Here is a 16275-nt window from a genome sequence, read left to right on the forward strand (position 1 = left end):
ATCCTGAGATGGAACAGACCCACGAGGGTCATCAAGTCCAACTCCTGACTCTGTGTAGGGCAACCTGAAAGTTAAACCATGTATTGAAGTACATGATCCAAATGCTTCTTGAACATCAACAGGGTTGGGGCCATGACCACTTCCTTAGGGAGCTTGTTCCCGTGCCTGACTCCCCCTCATTTCAGCTCATACTTCAGAACTGTGTGAGATCCTAGATGGTTGTTTGGAATAGTATGATGCTAGCCACAGTGGTAAAAAGGTTTCACAGGTCTGGGTTGGGAGAAAACACACAAAGAAACAACACACAAGCAGGCTTGCTTCATTTTTATTTACTCAGCAAGCATTTTCCCGTGTTATTTTTCTGTATTGTCCAAGAGCTAAGATTATTAGATCTGGCTACTTTTTCATGATGAAGCTGTTTGCTAACAGGATCTTTTTCCAGGAATAAAGACCATTGGTTTGTGAAGGTATCCTAGTCTAGGTAAAGGCATCTTCTAATTTCACCCACAATTAAATTGTACTTACAACAGTGCATCTTACAGCTATTCTACAAAGAACAAGACTCTCCATTCAAAATAGTCCTACTCCCTGTGCCACAGCAGGATTTCACTCTTACAGTATGAGGGGTGCCTTCACCTGTTCGGCCACATCCTTCCCCATCAGCGTTTCAACAATGGCCAACCCAAATTCAAAGCTGGTACCAGGGCCACGGCTGGTGAGGATGTTCCCATCTTTCTCCACACGGCTCTCGGAGTAGCAGTAGTGTGCTTGGGGGGGACACATAACAGACAGAGGGTCAGTCTCCAGCAGTGCCCACAGCTGCCACAGAGCATGGGCTTGCCTGCAGCCTACAGCAGCTGAGCAGAGGCTCCTGGCTGAGCAGACAGCATCGTGCTCTGCAGAAGACACCTCAGCCACCTGTGTGGGCTCAGCCTGCCTCAAGCTCTGTACCACTGCCCCTCCAGAACCAAGCAGCTCATTACTGCCTGCAGTCCCCAGGGAGGAAAAGTGCCTGCAGGGATTCCCGACAGCTTATTCACAGGGCATGGGAACACACCACTGATTCTACAAGCCCTTCAAGAAGCGCTCGCTGTACCTGTCAGTTCCCGTGAGGTTACTTTTGGAAGTCAGACTGCTTTTATGTACCTGCTCACAACTTCATTTTTAACAAACACATGCAGAGGAAAACTAGAGGAACCCTGCCATCTCCTGCTCTCTTTCAGACTTGTTAAAGTTCACAGAATTCTTGTTAGTGCTTCACCACCACTCTAAAGTATCAGCTGCTCATAGCATCAAAGTACTGTTCATGGGAGAGCAGGAAAGATGCTGCTGGGGTTTGCTGTTTGGACCACCAAGGCAAAGAACCGAAAGGGCAAGATATAGCTCAGCCTCAAGAGGGTAATGGAAAAACTGCCCCCTGTATGACAACATCAATGTATTTTCCTTGAGGATGAGAATGTTAATACAGCACTGTATTTGCTGGTTAAAGAGACTTAGAAATGCCATCTTGGAATATTTAATTGAATTTTGATTATGTTCAGGAAATCATTGAGGAAGGGCAAAAATGAAAAGAAAGATGCAAAACCAGTTTACCTTTTTTATAAATCAAGGGTTTGGCTAAAAAACTAAGTCAGAAGGGTTTAGAGAGAAATTTATAAAAGTTATTAGATACCTCCATTCATCATTTTATCTTTGGCCAAAGGATGAGTTGTGACTTTGCTTCCAAACCCTATCCCATGTGCCAGAAGGGCAGTAGGACCTGTAAGGACACAAAGTTGCCCCATGAGGAACTGTTTTCTGCTACATACACTTTTCAGAACACGCAGTCAGGCCTCAAGGTGCCTTAAAGCTCACTGGAGAGGCTGTTTTTAAGGAAACCAAGGGCACCCCAACCTCTGAAGCAAAAAGCCTCAGAAAGAACACACCTGTCACACAAAAGATACCCTGATCAGAGAAACAGAGGAAGAGAAGGCTCAGAGAACATGCAGTTCATGCAGCAGTGACTGTACTACCTTTTGAGGAGTTGGGACCAACATCATTTCACTTCCAGGTAACACATTTTATTTTAAACTGCTTGATATTAAGTGACAAAAAGTCTGCATTGCAATCTGAATGTTAACTAGGTACAATTACTTGTCAAGCCTGGAATGTAAAAAAAACTGCATGTGACCAAATCTTTACATGCAATTGCCTGCCAAGCAGCATTTTGGGCAGATCATGGGCTAACTGCTAAGGTTTTGGGTTTAACAGTCTTTCTCTTTTCTTTTCATTCTTCCTTCCCGGCCTGAATTGAGGAAGGAGTTTGTGTAATGAAGGCTCATACCATCCAACAGAAAATCCTTTTGGGAATTCCAAAAGAAACAGAAGGCAGATTGGCCTAAACTCAGTTTCATTTCTGTACATTTGATTTATTTCTGATATAGTCCAGTAAAATGACCTTCTTTGTGTTCAGCTGGAATCATCTCCAGGAATCATTGTAACTAAATAAATGAACTGTCCTTATTACACACAAGGCCCTTATGGGGCAACCCTCAATCTGCAAGAGGTACAGGTGGAGAGGTAGAAGACTTCCACTGCCAGATTCAAGGATGTTCAGAACTCTGCATGTGTATCACCTAACCGAACCAAACCAAGCAACATACCAGAAAAGTGAAAACACACTGCACAGACACGCTCTGTTAGTCTCTTACACACTCACTGCCACTCTTCTCCTTCTCAGCTACAAGTTACCTAGGCCAGCCTCTCAGTTCAGTTTAGGAGTACTGGCAATTGTTCATTTTGCTTCTCTATGCACAAATCTCCCAAAGAATGAACTGGGTACCCAGTTGTGCAGAGTATGTAAGCAGGCAATCCCATGCTCAGAGTAGTTCCATCTTTTGCTACCACTCAGACAAGGAAGGGAGAGCCTGGATTCTATATTTACACCCTTCCCTGTGAAGCCAAAGGGCAGCAGAGATGTGAGATACATTCATAGCACTGATGTTCTGCTAGCACCGTGTCCTCATGATCACCAGAATAAGCAAGTATTTGGAAAAAAACCCTAGCACTTCACCTTTCACTTTTTATTTTAAGGACAGTAACACAATAGATTGAAAGAAAGAACTGTGTACCAAGCAGAACTTGCAGGGAAAGTGTTTATAGTGGTTTAGAGATTCCTCTACTATTTGTAAAAAACTACGAGTTTTTTACAAAAAAACTCGAATGCTGCTGGGTACACGTACAGCATACATCCCTGCTCCTAAATTACAGGAACACAGATTTCTAAGACTGGGAACTGTCTGCATGCCCCATCAAAATATCCTAGTACTTTACAAACAAGACACATCGCTAACCCACCTGCACATATAGCAGCAATCAGGCCTTTTCTGCTTTCCTGGTCCTTCAAAATGTCTTTCACAGCAGGAGACTGTAGGAAGAAACCGTATCACAAGTCATTGTTTGGGGCTGATTACTTGAAGCATGGCTGAAATATTTTCCACTGCAAATTCACAAACAAGTGTTACAAAGAAAACCATCTGACAACTCTCCATCCTGTCTCAGGACACAGGGCAATGAGAACACTAAGAAGGAGAAAAATTGAAACCAGTAAAAGCTTGCCCAGCTAGGAGAGAGTAAGGAAATCAGAAGTAACTGCAAGTACTTGGCCCACAAAACAATTGGTTCATCCATGGCCAAAGAAATTAGTTGTTGTTCAAAAGCCTTACAAGATATTCATGATACACCTCCAGACAGTTTCTATAATTTGTAACAAGATTTGTAAGGGATATTTGCTTCATATTCCAGGGTTTACAAACTGCGTGATATCATCTAAATTCTATGTGATAGATTGACTTATTTGCCTGCCTTCCAGAACATAGTTATGCCACCACTACAACACTTTTGCACCCAGAGACAGTATTCTTCAGTGAAGGAACAGTTCTGTGGGTTCAGCCTGCTTTGTATTTCAGGAAATTAAATCTTCATTTGCAACTGTTTCATCTTCATATGATCATGAACAGAGATCTTCCCACAATACAGAGCACTCTTCCATTTTGATTAACTAGGTATTCAGGTCCAAGAATCTACCCTGTTGTCTCAATTATGTATTTCACAAGAAGACTTAAGACAATTAACAATCAGTTTACTGAATTACTCAGAAGAGGATTTACAGATGCTGAACTGAATACTCACGAGGATGCCCATGAATTTTAAGATACCAGAACTTTACCTCTGATAGGTTCTGAGCTCCAAGGTTACCCCCAGGCAGGACCACAACATCATAAGGTCCCTAAACAAACAAAAGGTAAAATTGGTCTGTTGAACAGAGGCTGGTACATGCATCACTCTGTTTTAAGGCCGCTACAGTTGCATGGAGTGAGAAACAAAGGGATCTACCTTTTCTTCCACTGAACAACAACCAGTTTCAATTATGGAAGAAAATACTGTTCCCTATTCCAGTAAAACCCTATTATCAATAAAGTGTTTTACACAACTAACTTCAAAGTCTTGTGCATTTGGCACACAACTGACAGCAAGTAGTTTTGCTCCAGCCCTCCTTTACAGGTCTAACTACAGCATTGTTTGGCTTCTTATCACAACTTTTCAGTTGTTCCAAGTCATGGTATTTTGTTGGGCTGTTTAACATGCAAAATTTGATGCTTCACAAAAACAAGTACCTGTGCAGAATTAAGAAGTGTGTCTGATCCTAGTGTGCTATGAAAGAGGACAACACTGAAGGGGAGCACTGCAGCACATGCAGCTCTGTATTTCACTGCTGCACAGAGCTAACATAACATGCAATATATTTCTAAAGGTAATGCCTAAGCTTTAAGATTCACCTCTGAAACTGTGAGAATGGTTATATTCACCACTGTATCAGATCAGGGTGATGACCTACCTCTTTTCTGGCATCTTCAAGACTGGCATCAGGACAAATGAAGACATCTCGACTGCACTGCACTGGCTCTTTACCTGTTAGGCCTGCAACAGTCACCTTGATCTACCAGGAGAATATGTGTATGGTTACAATACAGGGCAGGGCATTTGTATTCTATGTTAATTCTTAAGTAGTACACAGAATGAGCAAACCACTACTGAAAGCTGTCAAGAATAGGGCAACACTTAAGTTTCAACAAACCATGCGTAAGTCCAAACACACAGAGATCAACCCAGAGATTAACAAATATCTCTAACAGTTCAACTTTTCAAACAGGACATTTAGAGAATAGCTGATCCCACTGGTCTCCCAAACGAAACATCTACTCTAGTCTACATTAGGCTCCATTTCAAAAGGTATTTTGCACAAACATCAATTGTCATGCGTGTTTGTTTGGGACACAACAAATATCGTTGTATAGCCAGTAAGAAGACACACATAAACTTTCACCTCCTACAGCAGCCTATGCCTGGAACTCCTGACAATTAACACCAACTTGAGGCAAAGAGTTTCCCTTGATTTTTTTGTGGTCTAAATACTCACCCCAGCTCTTCGCATAACATCAGTGGGGATTACAGTTTCCATTTCCTCTGCACCTTTTGCTAGAATGACCAATGCTCTTTTTGAGGCCATATCTTGAAGGGTTGCTGCTAGGCAAGATGGTTGTGAAGGGAGGGACTGAGGAGGGCAGAAAGAGACAATGTGATTAGAAGGCAAATGCCCCAGTGCAAATCCTTCCCAATTTAACAATGTGCAATTTGTGGGTTTGCATTATCTTTCATTTACACCACCACAAAACGGTTCACTAGCTGTATTTTATATTTATAGGCACCTCATGCAACTAAAAAGCTTTTACAAAGAATGCATTAAGAGATTAAGACATTTGTGCAGTGGGACGCACAGAAAGCAGCTTGGCCTAATCGAAACTCTACATGACTTAAGTCTGCCAGAAAGAAGGGTTCCAGGAGGGTGATAAGAGCTGTTCTCAATATGCACAACCTCAGTCATACTCAGACCACTGACTCCCACCCAGGTCAGCATTTATAAAAATGGCTTGCATGAGCTTTGACCTCATGTCTGGTATTTAGTTTCCACATAGCACACCTCATGAAGAGTTTCCTGTGACTTATAAAGCCTTGATCAGTGCCCCTGCAAAACCTCAGCAACAGATTTTCTGCATGTTTCACGATTTTGTGGGGGAGAACTGTGTGTGCACATGTGTGATGGGGGAGCAGACCACAGAATTTAACAAATGGAACAAACTAGGCTTAAGCCTTCCTTTTCTGGCTTCTAAATTCAAGTTGAGATGAACGGCCACATTTCCACCTGAAGGTTAAGTAAGTAACTACATCATGTAAAATATATACTAACTGATACTGGTACAAGAGAGGGCTGTGAAAGCATTTGTGCTGTGGTAAGGCATTTCTCAGGTCATCTCTCTACAAGACAGGGATATTTTCCTATGCAGGGACTTCCCATCCAGACACGCACTAAAAAAAAAAAAAAAAAAAAAAAACGAGCAGAGATTTGGCTGTCCACAAAAATTAAAACCATCCCCTCGTTCTGCTTCAACGTCACCTGTTTTCAGGTTTGCTCCCTCCTGTCAGTAGAAGCACAGAATTGTTTTGGTTGGAAAAGACCTCTAAGGTCATCCAGTCCAACTGTTGACCTAACAGCATCATGACCATTAAACCGTGTGCCCAACCACCATACCCACAGGTTTCTTGTCGCTTCCAGGAATGGTGACTCCACTACCTCCCTGGGCAGCCTGTTCCAGTGCCGACCACTCTTGCAGGAAAGACATTTTTCCTAATATCCAACCTAAACCAGCCTGGCAAAATTTGCAGCCATTTCCTCTCATTCCAAGCACCAAGAGACCAGCTGAACAAATACACTCAAACTGAAGGTATCAGCAAGAAGTTCAGGACAAACTGGAGTTTCCTAATGACTCATCTTGAAGGCAAAAAATAAATTTTACAGAATCAACCTATTCAGACTACCTGAATAGCCACCACACAGAAATACTGCATTTGCTCCTTACCATAGGAAAATACTCTAGGTAAGGTTGGTATCACTCTCATGAGTTCTTTAGATGCAAACAGGCACCTGACCCTGAAACCTTTTCTCTTTCCCCTAATCTAGCAAAATGCAGTCCCTTCCTGCTCTTCTTAGACATTTACCGTAATACGCTGACAAATCTGGGGAGATTAACACTGCTCTTTACGTGGGTGCACGTGTAGCCAGCTGTCAGGCTGTAAATGCCACCACGGCATAGCTGGTTTTTCCAAAAGGGCAGAGCCAAGCTATACCACCTGACAGCCCCTTCATTTAGCAAGCTATCGACACACACGTCTACCATTTGCTTCTCAGTGCCAGCATACACACTGGTGCACCAAGCCATTAAGCTAAACACATTCCCCATACTGGTTATATGCAGATTTCTTGAGACGGTGGCAGGTGGCTGAATCAGAAGCTCTAAGACGGACATTACCAAACGTCACGACCAAACAGAGCGCTTCCAAAGGCAAAAGACGCTGTGAGGGTGAGCAGCTCCGCCAGGCCACATGAACGGCCGCGTCCGTGCATATTCGCACGTCAGCTTTAGGCCACGGCGCCACTGGACGCAGCAAGAATGTCAGAGCAACCAGCGGCAAGGGTCGAGGCCGCAGAGCCTGCAACGTCAGAGAGCACAGCCGCGGCAAGACTCGGCCCCCGGATGACAAGCGGCTTTCCTATCCTGCGCGCGGCCGCGGCCTCTGCGGCAGCGCACATCCGACAGGCCTTCGGCAGGCAGGCAGGCCGCCCGCCCGCCCCATCCGCGCGGCGGAACACCGGCCCGGCGGAACCGACGGCTCGCCGCGGCCAGTCCCCCACCTGCCGCGAGCCGGAGGCTGCTCCGGCCGGATACAGTGAGCCGGCACGCGACCCAAACGGCGCGAGTAGGAGTGGGACTCGGACTGAGACTCGAATTTAAACTCACCTCAGCTGCGGCACGGGCGACTATGCCCGTCCCCGCCTCGCAGTCGCCCCCACCCCCCTGATCCGCCCCGCCTCTCCGCCCAGCAGCCCGCCCCCGCGGCCAGCGCTTGTCTGTCCTTTCCCATTGGCGGATGTAGCCTTTTTCTCACGCTCGCTCAGAAGAGCAGCTTAGGGGCGGTCCGGAGTCGCCACGCTTCTCTAAGCTGCTGCCGCTTGACCTTGGCTAGCCCTCGCACATTGTGGGGTGCTGAGCCAAGTCTGTAGTCTTTTCCAAGTCTGGCCCGAAAGATCTAACCCGCAGCTCTGTTTCCCGAAGCTCATAATACACGGAAAATGCCCATGGCTCAAGGACAGTTTCCGCAGTTGTAAGGAGAAAGTTCTGTACTTTGCAAGACAGAGCTGTTAAAGCGGCTCTTCAGTTGTGAACCTGCCTGTAGGTGCTGGCAGTCATAGTCCGGTTCCCCAGTGGCAGACCCATGAGAACTCTGGCAGAGCGGCTCAAGTTCAGGTCACGCAAGAGCGCAAGTCACAGGGAAGGATTTTATTGCGGGCTCTCCTGAAACTGGTGCGGGCTTCTGCTCCTGGCGCGGGGACGTTTTGCGTGCTACCCACCCACACTGGACGTCAGTCAAAACCCTCGACAGGCTGCTCTCTGCATTTAACTGCCTGCGTGCTGGGCACGCACCAACCGCAGGCTGCGCTCGCCTTTGTAACGTACGCTGTAAAAGTTCTCTCTTCGCGTTGTCCTTTCCGCTCCCGCCTAGCTCGCACCCGCCGTGGCCGTGCTCTAGGCCTCAGGGCACCGGCCGGTGCCGACCGCACCGGCGACTCCATACCCGTGGAAGAGCGAAGGGGATTGGCGGCGGGGAGCCGCAGGGGGCGGGGCTGCGCGGCCGGGCATCGCCGTGGGCGCGGATCGCTTCCCGTTGGAGGCGATCATCGCCTTTACCCCGGCCCCGGCTAGCAGCCCCCCGGGATGACCCGCGCAGGGAGGCGTCGGGCGCCGGCAGGCTCCGCCGTCAGACTGCAGCGCCCGGGTGCCGCTGCGCTGCGGAGTTTGCCTCGGACACAGCATCCCGTACATGGCGGAGCTGTGCGCAGCCCTGTCCACGCCGTCTGCTCTCCCGGCAGCAGCGGCCTCCCACCCAAACCCTCACCCTTCAGGGGCGCGGCCGGGCTGGGCCGGACCACCAGGCCACCGCGGGGATTCCCCGCTAGAGGACGGCGGGGCGCTGCCCGGCAGCAGGGGTCGTGCTGAGGGGTCGGGAAAGTCCCGCCGGCCAGGGGTTTCCCCACCACCCCCGGGCTGACGCAGCCAGGCACTCGGGGGCGGCACCTAAGGGCCGGCGCCCGCCGCCCCGCACGCACTTCAGCAGGCCGCGCCGACAGGCACCGACCCCATGGGACCGGCAGCTGCACGGGCGGGCCGGGCACTCTTGCTGGCAGTGCTGCTGGCGCTGGCGGTCAGCCCGGGGCCCACAGTCTCTCTGCCGTGCAGCGCCGAATGCCCAGCAGGTGAGGACCGGACCGGGACGGGGCAGGCCGATGCGAGGGGCACCGGGCACAGTCCCGCGGCAACCATCCTCTGTCTTGATCCGCAGGTACCTTCTTCGTGGCGAGTGCGGGCTGCAAGCACGGCGGATCCTGCCGGCAGTGCCCACCCGACACTTTCTCCAGGGCAGCGGGACTCCGCGCCTGTACACTCTGCCGGAAGTGCGAAGGTACCGGACGGCGGTGAGCCCGGAGCAGGCGGCTCCTCACGGGCCCTTCGTGACCTCCGTGAGGCGAACGATCTAGCGTTAGCTTGTCAGGTCGCTGTGAGTGGGAACGGCACTGACCTAACAAGGCGCTGCACTTGTGGGCTTCTCGATGAAGCCACCAGCTTGATTTTGTAACAGCAAAGGTCCCGAACCTTTGCGGCGCCGCGCTGAGGGAGCCTAAGACTCGTTTCCACCTTCCAGGACCATTCAGGTATTTTAAGAAGTGTTCCGCAAAAAGCGATGCTGAATGCACGTGCAAGGAGGGGTATCGCTGCAACGGCGACGGCTGCTCTCGCTGCGACCGAAGCTGTGGCGTGGGTCAGGAGGACACGGAGAGCGGTAAGGTCACTCTTCCTTGCCGATTGAAACCTCCTCTCTCACTGCAGCGGGTGCACCACTGCCTCCTGCATAGCGCCAAAACAACCAGAGTTAAGAACTTCGCAAGGTAGCAGCTGCCACTGCTGCGAAAGGGCATGCTTGGTGCGAGGAGGGAGTACAGGAGACGGTGAACCCACAAATCCCAGCCCTGCTGCAGCTAAAGTCATCCAGCAGTTGGTTCCCTTTGCACGACAGCTCTTTTGTCACCAGCACGTGGGAAACTCATCTGGAGTTAGACGTGAGTTGTGGCAGCAGAGAACTATGCACTGCTCCATAGTTCACATGGAAAGACTTGCCTTGCACACATGGAGAGGCTTATGAAATAGTAATTCTGTGAAGGGGGATCATAATCATTGTCCAAGCAGGCAAAAATCAGGTTTCACATGTTTTTAAGCGCTCATCTTGCATAAATTTACTTGTCTTTATCTGTTAAGGCTGCCAGATTTGCCGCTATGGAACTTTTAATGATCAGCCCAACAGCTCTTGTAAAAACTGGACAAAGTAAGTAATCTACAAGTAAAATCAATGCTACAATTATTACACTTGACTAGATTCACCATCACCATCCTTTCCCACCTCTCCTGTTTTGCTTTAAATGTCTTTCAGGTGCTCTGCAAACCAAGTCCTGGAGCCTGGAACAGCAGCAAAAGACGTCGTTTGCAAGCATGTTTCAGATAATCCCACTTTAGCCACTACTGTCTCTATCAGGTCTCCTGCAATTCCATTTTCTTCTTTCACTGTGCCAGGTGAGTCATTTTATAATATTGCTTATAGAGCTAAATAATTATCATCTGTTTTGAAACACACTATAGCTCATTCACTTTCCACTTACAGCAAGACTCATTCCTTCTTTACATTCCCAGCTGCAGCCATCCAGAAGCAGAGTTGGAGACATTTGTCAGCTGAGTCAAGGGCATAGAATTCTGTTCTGTAAGACTTATCGAAGAATGTCGTTTTCTTCCTAGGGAAGGACCTCCAGATGGACGTTATCAGAATTTCTCTTACTGTAGCTGGGCTGTTGTGCATACTGTTTCTGCTACCCTCATGCATATGCTGCAGAATCTGGCAGAAAAAGAAAATACATACTGTCTTCAAGGAAAGTAAGATACACTCTTCAATTTTTGTTTTAGAAACTAGACAAATCAGAAATCTGGGTTTTAAGTGTCTTGCAAAGATAGTTGCAGATAGCTTCATTTTTTGGCCTTGTAAGTCATAAACAAACAGAAGAGAGTTTTGGAATTTTTATCAGAGAAAGCACTTAATTACCTGTGGGTGTTCTATCAGCATTGCAGGTTAACTACATCCATAGAAGTGAAGTATTCTTGGGAGGTATAAAAGCTCAGCTGAGCCTTGCTGATCCAGTTAATAAATTGAATGGATCCTATTTCCAAAGACCATCCTTGACACACACAGCAACAGCACGTCCTAGATCTTTCTGCTCATAAACAGAATGCATGGCCTGGAGAGAGCATCTTTGAACTTTGGCTGCAGTAGAAGAGGGTTTATCAGTCAGGATGTACTGATACAGAGATGTAGTCAGCCTGAATCCAGCACTGGCCTCTGAGAGCTGAGAAGCTCAACAGTTCAGTACGAAGATGAGGTAGAATTGAATCTAACATAACTTTTAGTTTGGATTTTTGTTCTGTGGTTTGTTTTCTCTTCCTCTCCCCTTTCCTGGAGATAAGGGCTTGATCGTCCAGTGACCCTTCAGTTCTGGGTTGAGGGTCGGACTGGATGAACGTTGAGGTCTCTTCCAAACAGATGCATTCTGTGATTCTGAAATCAGGAGACAATAGCATTACTTAAAAAAATTAGTAACTCCATGTTGGTCTTCCTCCGTTCCTATAGCAAACAGAGCACTAGCAACCCCTGTTGCATTAAGGAAAACAAAGTATGATAAATTGGTTTTATGAGATGTGTAAACCGTAGAGGAATAATTTCAGATTATTGAATGATTGGGAAGATCATGCGGACTTCCTGCATTTGTGACTGAGGAAGAATGAAATAATATGGCTGAATAAAAAAAAAAAAGTGAACATCTGGTATTTTTCTTTAGTGTATCCCACACCTGAACAGTCAATTCAGGAAGATGATGCCTGCAGCTGCCGCTTTCCTCAGGAAGAACAAGGTGAATATCAAAACCACAGCAAATCCACAGAATTCAGAGATCTTTTGGTGAACTAGGAGTTGGACTGTCCAGGTCAACCACATTTGAATTTCGTTTTGGAACACAACAAGAATCTGTTCACGCAAATAGAGAGGATACCAGAATCTGTGAATTTCAGAGTGCTGAATAGCGCTTCCACTAAGGAAAAAAGTGCATGTTTTCCACCTCTTAAAAAAATAAAGATAAATAAACGGATCTAGCTTGCTGACTTTCTTCCTCTAGAACTAGGAATCATATTTCTAAGAAGTGGTACCTGATCTGCATATATCAAGTACTCCACTTAAAAGCAGTAATAGGAGAGCAGGAATGGCTTTTTGGTCCCTCATAAATGGTGCCTGAACCATAATTTACATGCAGTCTGACAGCATTTGAAGCTAAAAAGCAGCTCTCTAGCACATAGTAGAACCATGTGTGGCACTGTTGCCAGACATCCTCTTGAGTCTAGAGCTACAGCTCCTAAAGGTTGACTCAAAGCTTACAGTCTTGGGGTTTGTGTACAGGTAGACCCCATTTTAGAGCCCATCAGCCCTTGAAACAGCTACCTGGCCTGACCACTGCACACCATCTCCTATGTAGGAGCGTTTGCCATAAAAATCTAGAGCTGCAAAGCATTTTGTAGTAGCTTGCATCTGCTGTTGTGCCGAGCAGCTTCAGAGAGACAGTGGAAACACCAAGGAAAGCTGTGGTTGACTTCTCTTAGAAATAGATGTAACTGCAGCTGGACTGCAACACCTTCAAGTCCTACATCATTCATCTTTGATCTTTAGGTGATGTAAACATTATGTACATTGCAGATGTGCTATACATAGATGTGATACATTTCTGGTACTATTTTTGTAACTGAGGTTGGAAAGATTTTAACATCAGATATTATCTCACTGAGCAATTACAGTTACTTTAGTCTTAAGAAAAAAGAATGCATGTTCGAATCATGGCATTCATGACATCATTTTTAACCTTTTACAAACTTCAAATATTCTATTTCTTCAGTAAATGGTATTCAAAAAAACAGAACAAAACCTATCAACATGTCAGGTCAAGGGTAATTTTCAACTTCGAGAATGCTGTTCTTGCGTGTGAACAATGACAGCCCAGCTCTCCTTTCAGCAGAAGATAGTAGAGCAGATCACCAAATCACAGCTACATATTTTTATAAATTTGTGTACAAGTAAATATAAAACAGGGAGCGAATGCCCATCCCACCCAAGCCTGAACCGTGGAGTATGTTTAAATAAACCTTTCTTTCTAACTCCCCATGTCTCTTCTCTGTTGGTGCTTTCACCCATGTGAGCTGACTGTTACTTCAAGCCCACAAACTTAAAGATATGGACACATGAAAAGCCACCAATCTATTTAAACTGCAAAGAGCAACCATTGCATGAGTGCGCATTACCTTGTACCAGGATAAAAGCGTTGTGATTCATTTTTAGTGCACACATAAGGTATGAGAATTACTGCATGCATCCTGTAAAAAAGCAAAATCTCCTCTGTTTTCTTCTTGGGAAAAAGAGATACCAGTTAGAATTTTGCATTTTAGGAGTGCAATCTGCATATATTTTGTAATGCTTAGAAGTCAGTGCAAAACACTTCTTTTCCTTTTCTGTACCTGAAGCAGAAATAAATCTACTTGCTGAACAATGAGGTGCTCATTGCAACACTTTTATCCAGTTGGTTTGATTTTTCAAATCTACAGAAGTGGCATAAAATTCCCACAAAGCAACCCAAAACCTATAGAGAAAAAAAAATAAACCAAACCACAACAAAACAACCTAAATAAGTGCAAGTTGATTTCTGAGACTAAGGGACACACACCAAAAGTGGCTTTGTGGACTGTTGCAAGGAACACTCAATTCATAGAAAAAAAAAAAAAAGGGAAAGAAACAGAAAACACCCCACAAAAACCAAACCAAACCCAAACGTTCTGAATAAAATGTCAGGAGCAATCTTCGTTTCAGTCAAAAGATTAGGCGGATAACTGCCTGTGACTTCTGCCATCTGAGTTAGGAAGGCCAAATTAACCATAAACCAGATTTTGTTGGCACAAGGCAGCTATGACTGCATTTCACGACAGCACATGGCATCTGCCCACAGAAGCAAGAACAGGAGATTGGCTAAGTTTGTACTTCTGTGAAATACTGCAGTGACATCTACGAAGCAGAAAGGTTTACAGATGAAACCCAGGAAGAGCTGATAGCAAAGCCTGAAAGAGGAGTTATTCTCCAAAGCAAAATAAATCATAGTTCAAATACAAAAGGGAAGACTGGAGCACTACACACTGGAGAGCGCAGTGCTTGCTTGCTCCTAAAATGCCTTGGCTCCATTGCTGTGCTGTATGTGGTCACCACAGAACTGAGAATAAATACAGGTGAATTAATAGGTTTTTGCCACTAAGCATCAGAGCAGATCATCACCCTTCAGAGAAAAGCAGCACTGTCAACACTAAGACAGGTGAAGTGTTTAGCAGTTTTCAGATTTATACAATACTTCTGTGAACTGTGGCTTTCCATAAAGAACCTAAATTCCAGACAGAGAATCATGCACTGCCTTGAACACAATTCATGATTGTCTTGTGTATTTTGCCTTCACTGTGAGGATGTAGAAGAAATGTACTATAGAAGCTTGTCCCCATTGTAGACCCCACAGAAATATATTTTTTTTTAATTTTAAAACCTGCTCAAATCCTCCTTTTCATTATGCATGTAGCAGACAGCTATAAAACCACTTCTGGCAGTATGCTATGGGCATACTACAGTGGGCAGAATCATCAATTAAGTTTGTCTGGAAGTTCGCATCTGCAAAAAGCCATGTATTTATAATTTGCTTTTTCATTTTTGAAATTATTCTTTTTTTTCTTCAGTCAGTGGTAGATAATGTGCAGCTCAGTAGTTGACAAGTGGTTACTATATAAGTCACAGGAGAAGAAATGGTGCAGGTATCTGATCTACATCATTCAGGATGCCACATTCCATTTCCTGAATGTTTTAGTGTCTCCAGATTTTGTGAAAATGTTGCAAAGATTTCAGGGTCATCAAGAACTAGATTAAAACAGAATTGCCAGTATTAAGCTTCTACCAGCATTCCTGAGCAGAGTTTGCAGCTGAATCTGTCTGCTCCTTAACAGAGGACAGTTTTCCTGTAGGCGTGTTGAGCACTGCAAAACCCTTCATTCAGCAAGGGTGAAGGGGATGAAACTGCACAGTCTGACTATCCATAATTCAGAATGAGGGCTGTGGAAAAGAAGTATTTTTTGGTGATGCTATAACAACTGATAGATCATGTGCATTTTGACTTGACAGGGAACTGTTATTGAACATACAGATTCTTTAATGCCTGAAGAAACTTACCAGTTCATGTAGAAATGGCAAATCATCCCTTCTAACAGTTTGAGCTGCTCTAACTGTTGTCTGCTTTCTGTGAATGTCCCTTCTCTCAACAGTCTTTTTAATTTATCATGTAGCAAGCAAAAAGGATCTGCGAATGCCATGACAACTCTCAAGCAGCTGAGTGGCCAAGGATAAGGTAAGACACCAGATGCAAGCTTTGTGCATTTTCATTTGTTTTTCTTGGTAGTCAGAAAGCCCTCTCTTATCCAGACTGTGTGCAGAGGCCCAGGTGATGTCAGACAGTTCCGAAGGCATGGAAAAAGACGACAAATCCTCTTCAAAGGTAAGCTTAAGCAGGGGAACCTGTTGCTTTTTTTTATTGCTTCCAGAACCAGCACCATTTCCTGGTGCAGTTACTGGCATCAGTAATCACAACTGTTTGTCACATGTCTCAGCTTCAGAATTTCCTGCAAGAGTTGTACGGCTAAGCAAAAGGTTCACAGCAAAAGGTTTTGTGCTTCTTACCTCCCTCTGTCTTCTACAGGCATGCTTGTGCATTTCTGTGCCTGATACTTCTGGATAATAGAAACTCCAAAACTGCTCCTTTTAAACATATAAATATCCTATAATTTTGTAAAAAGTAGAACATGATTTCTTACTTTTCAATCTTCCTATCAAATTCTTGGTGGGATAGAAGCATTGTCTTCTCCGACGGTCATTCTGATACTAACACTAATAACGGAAAACCTCCTC

General features: G+C 45.5%; 2 protein-coding genes across 2 annotated transcripts; one reads left to right on the plus strand and one right to left on the minus strand.

Annotated features, from left to right (window-relative positions):
• Nucleotides 1-338: 338 nt before the first annotated feature.
• PARK7 (Parkinsonism associated deglycase) lies at nt 339-7924 on the minus strand. Its single transcript, XM_054394986.1, has 7 exons — nt 7896-7924; nt 5459-5593; nt 4877-4978; nt 4208-4267; nt 3337-3406; nt 1673-1759; nt 339-767 (listed from the first exon to the last, which is right to left on the minus strand). The coding sequence occupies exons 2-7, from the start codon at nt 5546-5548 to the stop codon at nt 613-615; spliced, it is 564 nt and encodes a 187-aa protein (XP_054250961.1). The 5' UTR covers nt 5549-5593; nt 7896-7924; the 3' UTR covers nt 339-612.
• Nucleotides 7925-9294: 1370 nt separating this feature from the next.
• On the plus strand, nt 9295-12338 carry TNFRSF9 (TNF receptor superfamily member 9). Its single transcript, XM_054394810.1, has 7 exons — nt 9295-9409; nt 9496-9615; nt 9856-9993; nt 10467-10533; nt 10639-10778; nt 10998-11132; nt 12089-12338. The coding sequence occupies exons 1-7, from the start codon at nt 9295-9297 to the stop codon at nt 12214-12216; spliced, it is 843 nt and encodes a 280-aa protein (XP_054250785.1). The 3' UTR covers nt 12217-12338.
• The last annotated feature ends 3937 nt before the right edge of the window (nt 12339-16275 follow it).

Source organism: Indicator indicator, chromosome 32, assembly GCF_027791375.1.
Source record: "Indicator indicator isolate 239-I01 chromosome 32, UM_Iind_1.1, whole genome shotgun sequence".
Taxonomy (NCBI): domain Eukaryota; kingdom Metazoa; phylum Chordata; class Aves; order Piciformes; family Indicatoridae; genus Indicator; species Indicator indicator.

What these genes read in the sequence shown, in the direction of transcription:
- PARK7 (XM_054394986.1), bottom strand. Translation starts at nt 5,548, where the DNA reads ATGGCCTCAAAAAGAGCATTGGTCATTCTAGCAAAAGGTGCAGAGGAA. An exon ending in ATGTTATGCGAAGAGCTGGG is followed by an intron (nt 4,979 to 5,458) that starts GTGAGTATTTAG and finishes TTCTCCTGGTAG; the next exon opens with ATCAAGGTGACTGTTGCAGG. An exon ending in AGATAAAATGATGAATGGAG is followed by an intron (nt 768 to 1,672) that starts GTATCTAATAAC and finishes GTCCCCCCCAAG; the next exon opens with CACACTACTGCTACTCCGAG.
- TNFRSF9 (XM_054394810.1), top strand. Translation starts at nt 9,295, where the DNA reads ATGGGACCGGCAGCTGCACGGGCGGGCCGGGCACTCTTGCTGGCAGTG. An exon ending in TCAGGAGGACACGGAGAGCG is followed by an intron (nt 9,994 to 10,466) that starts GTAAGGTCACTC and finishes TTATCTGTTAAG; the next exon opens with GCTGCCAGATTTGCCGCTAT. An exon ending in TTCTTCTTTCACTGTGCCAG is followed by an intron (nt 10,779 to 10,997) that starts GTGAGTCATTTT and finishes TTTTCTTCCTAG; the next exon opens with GGAAGGACCTCCAGATGGAC.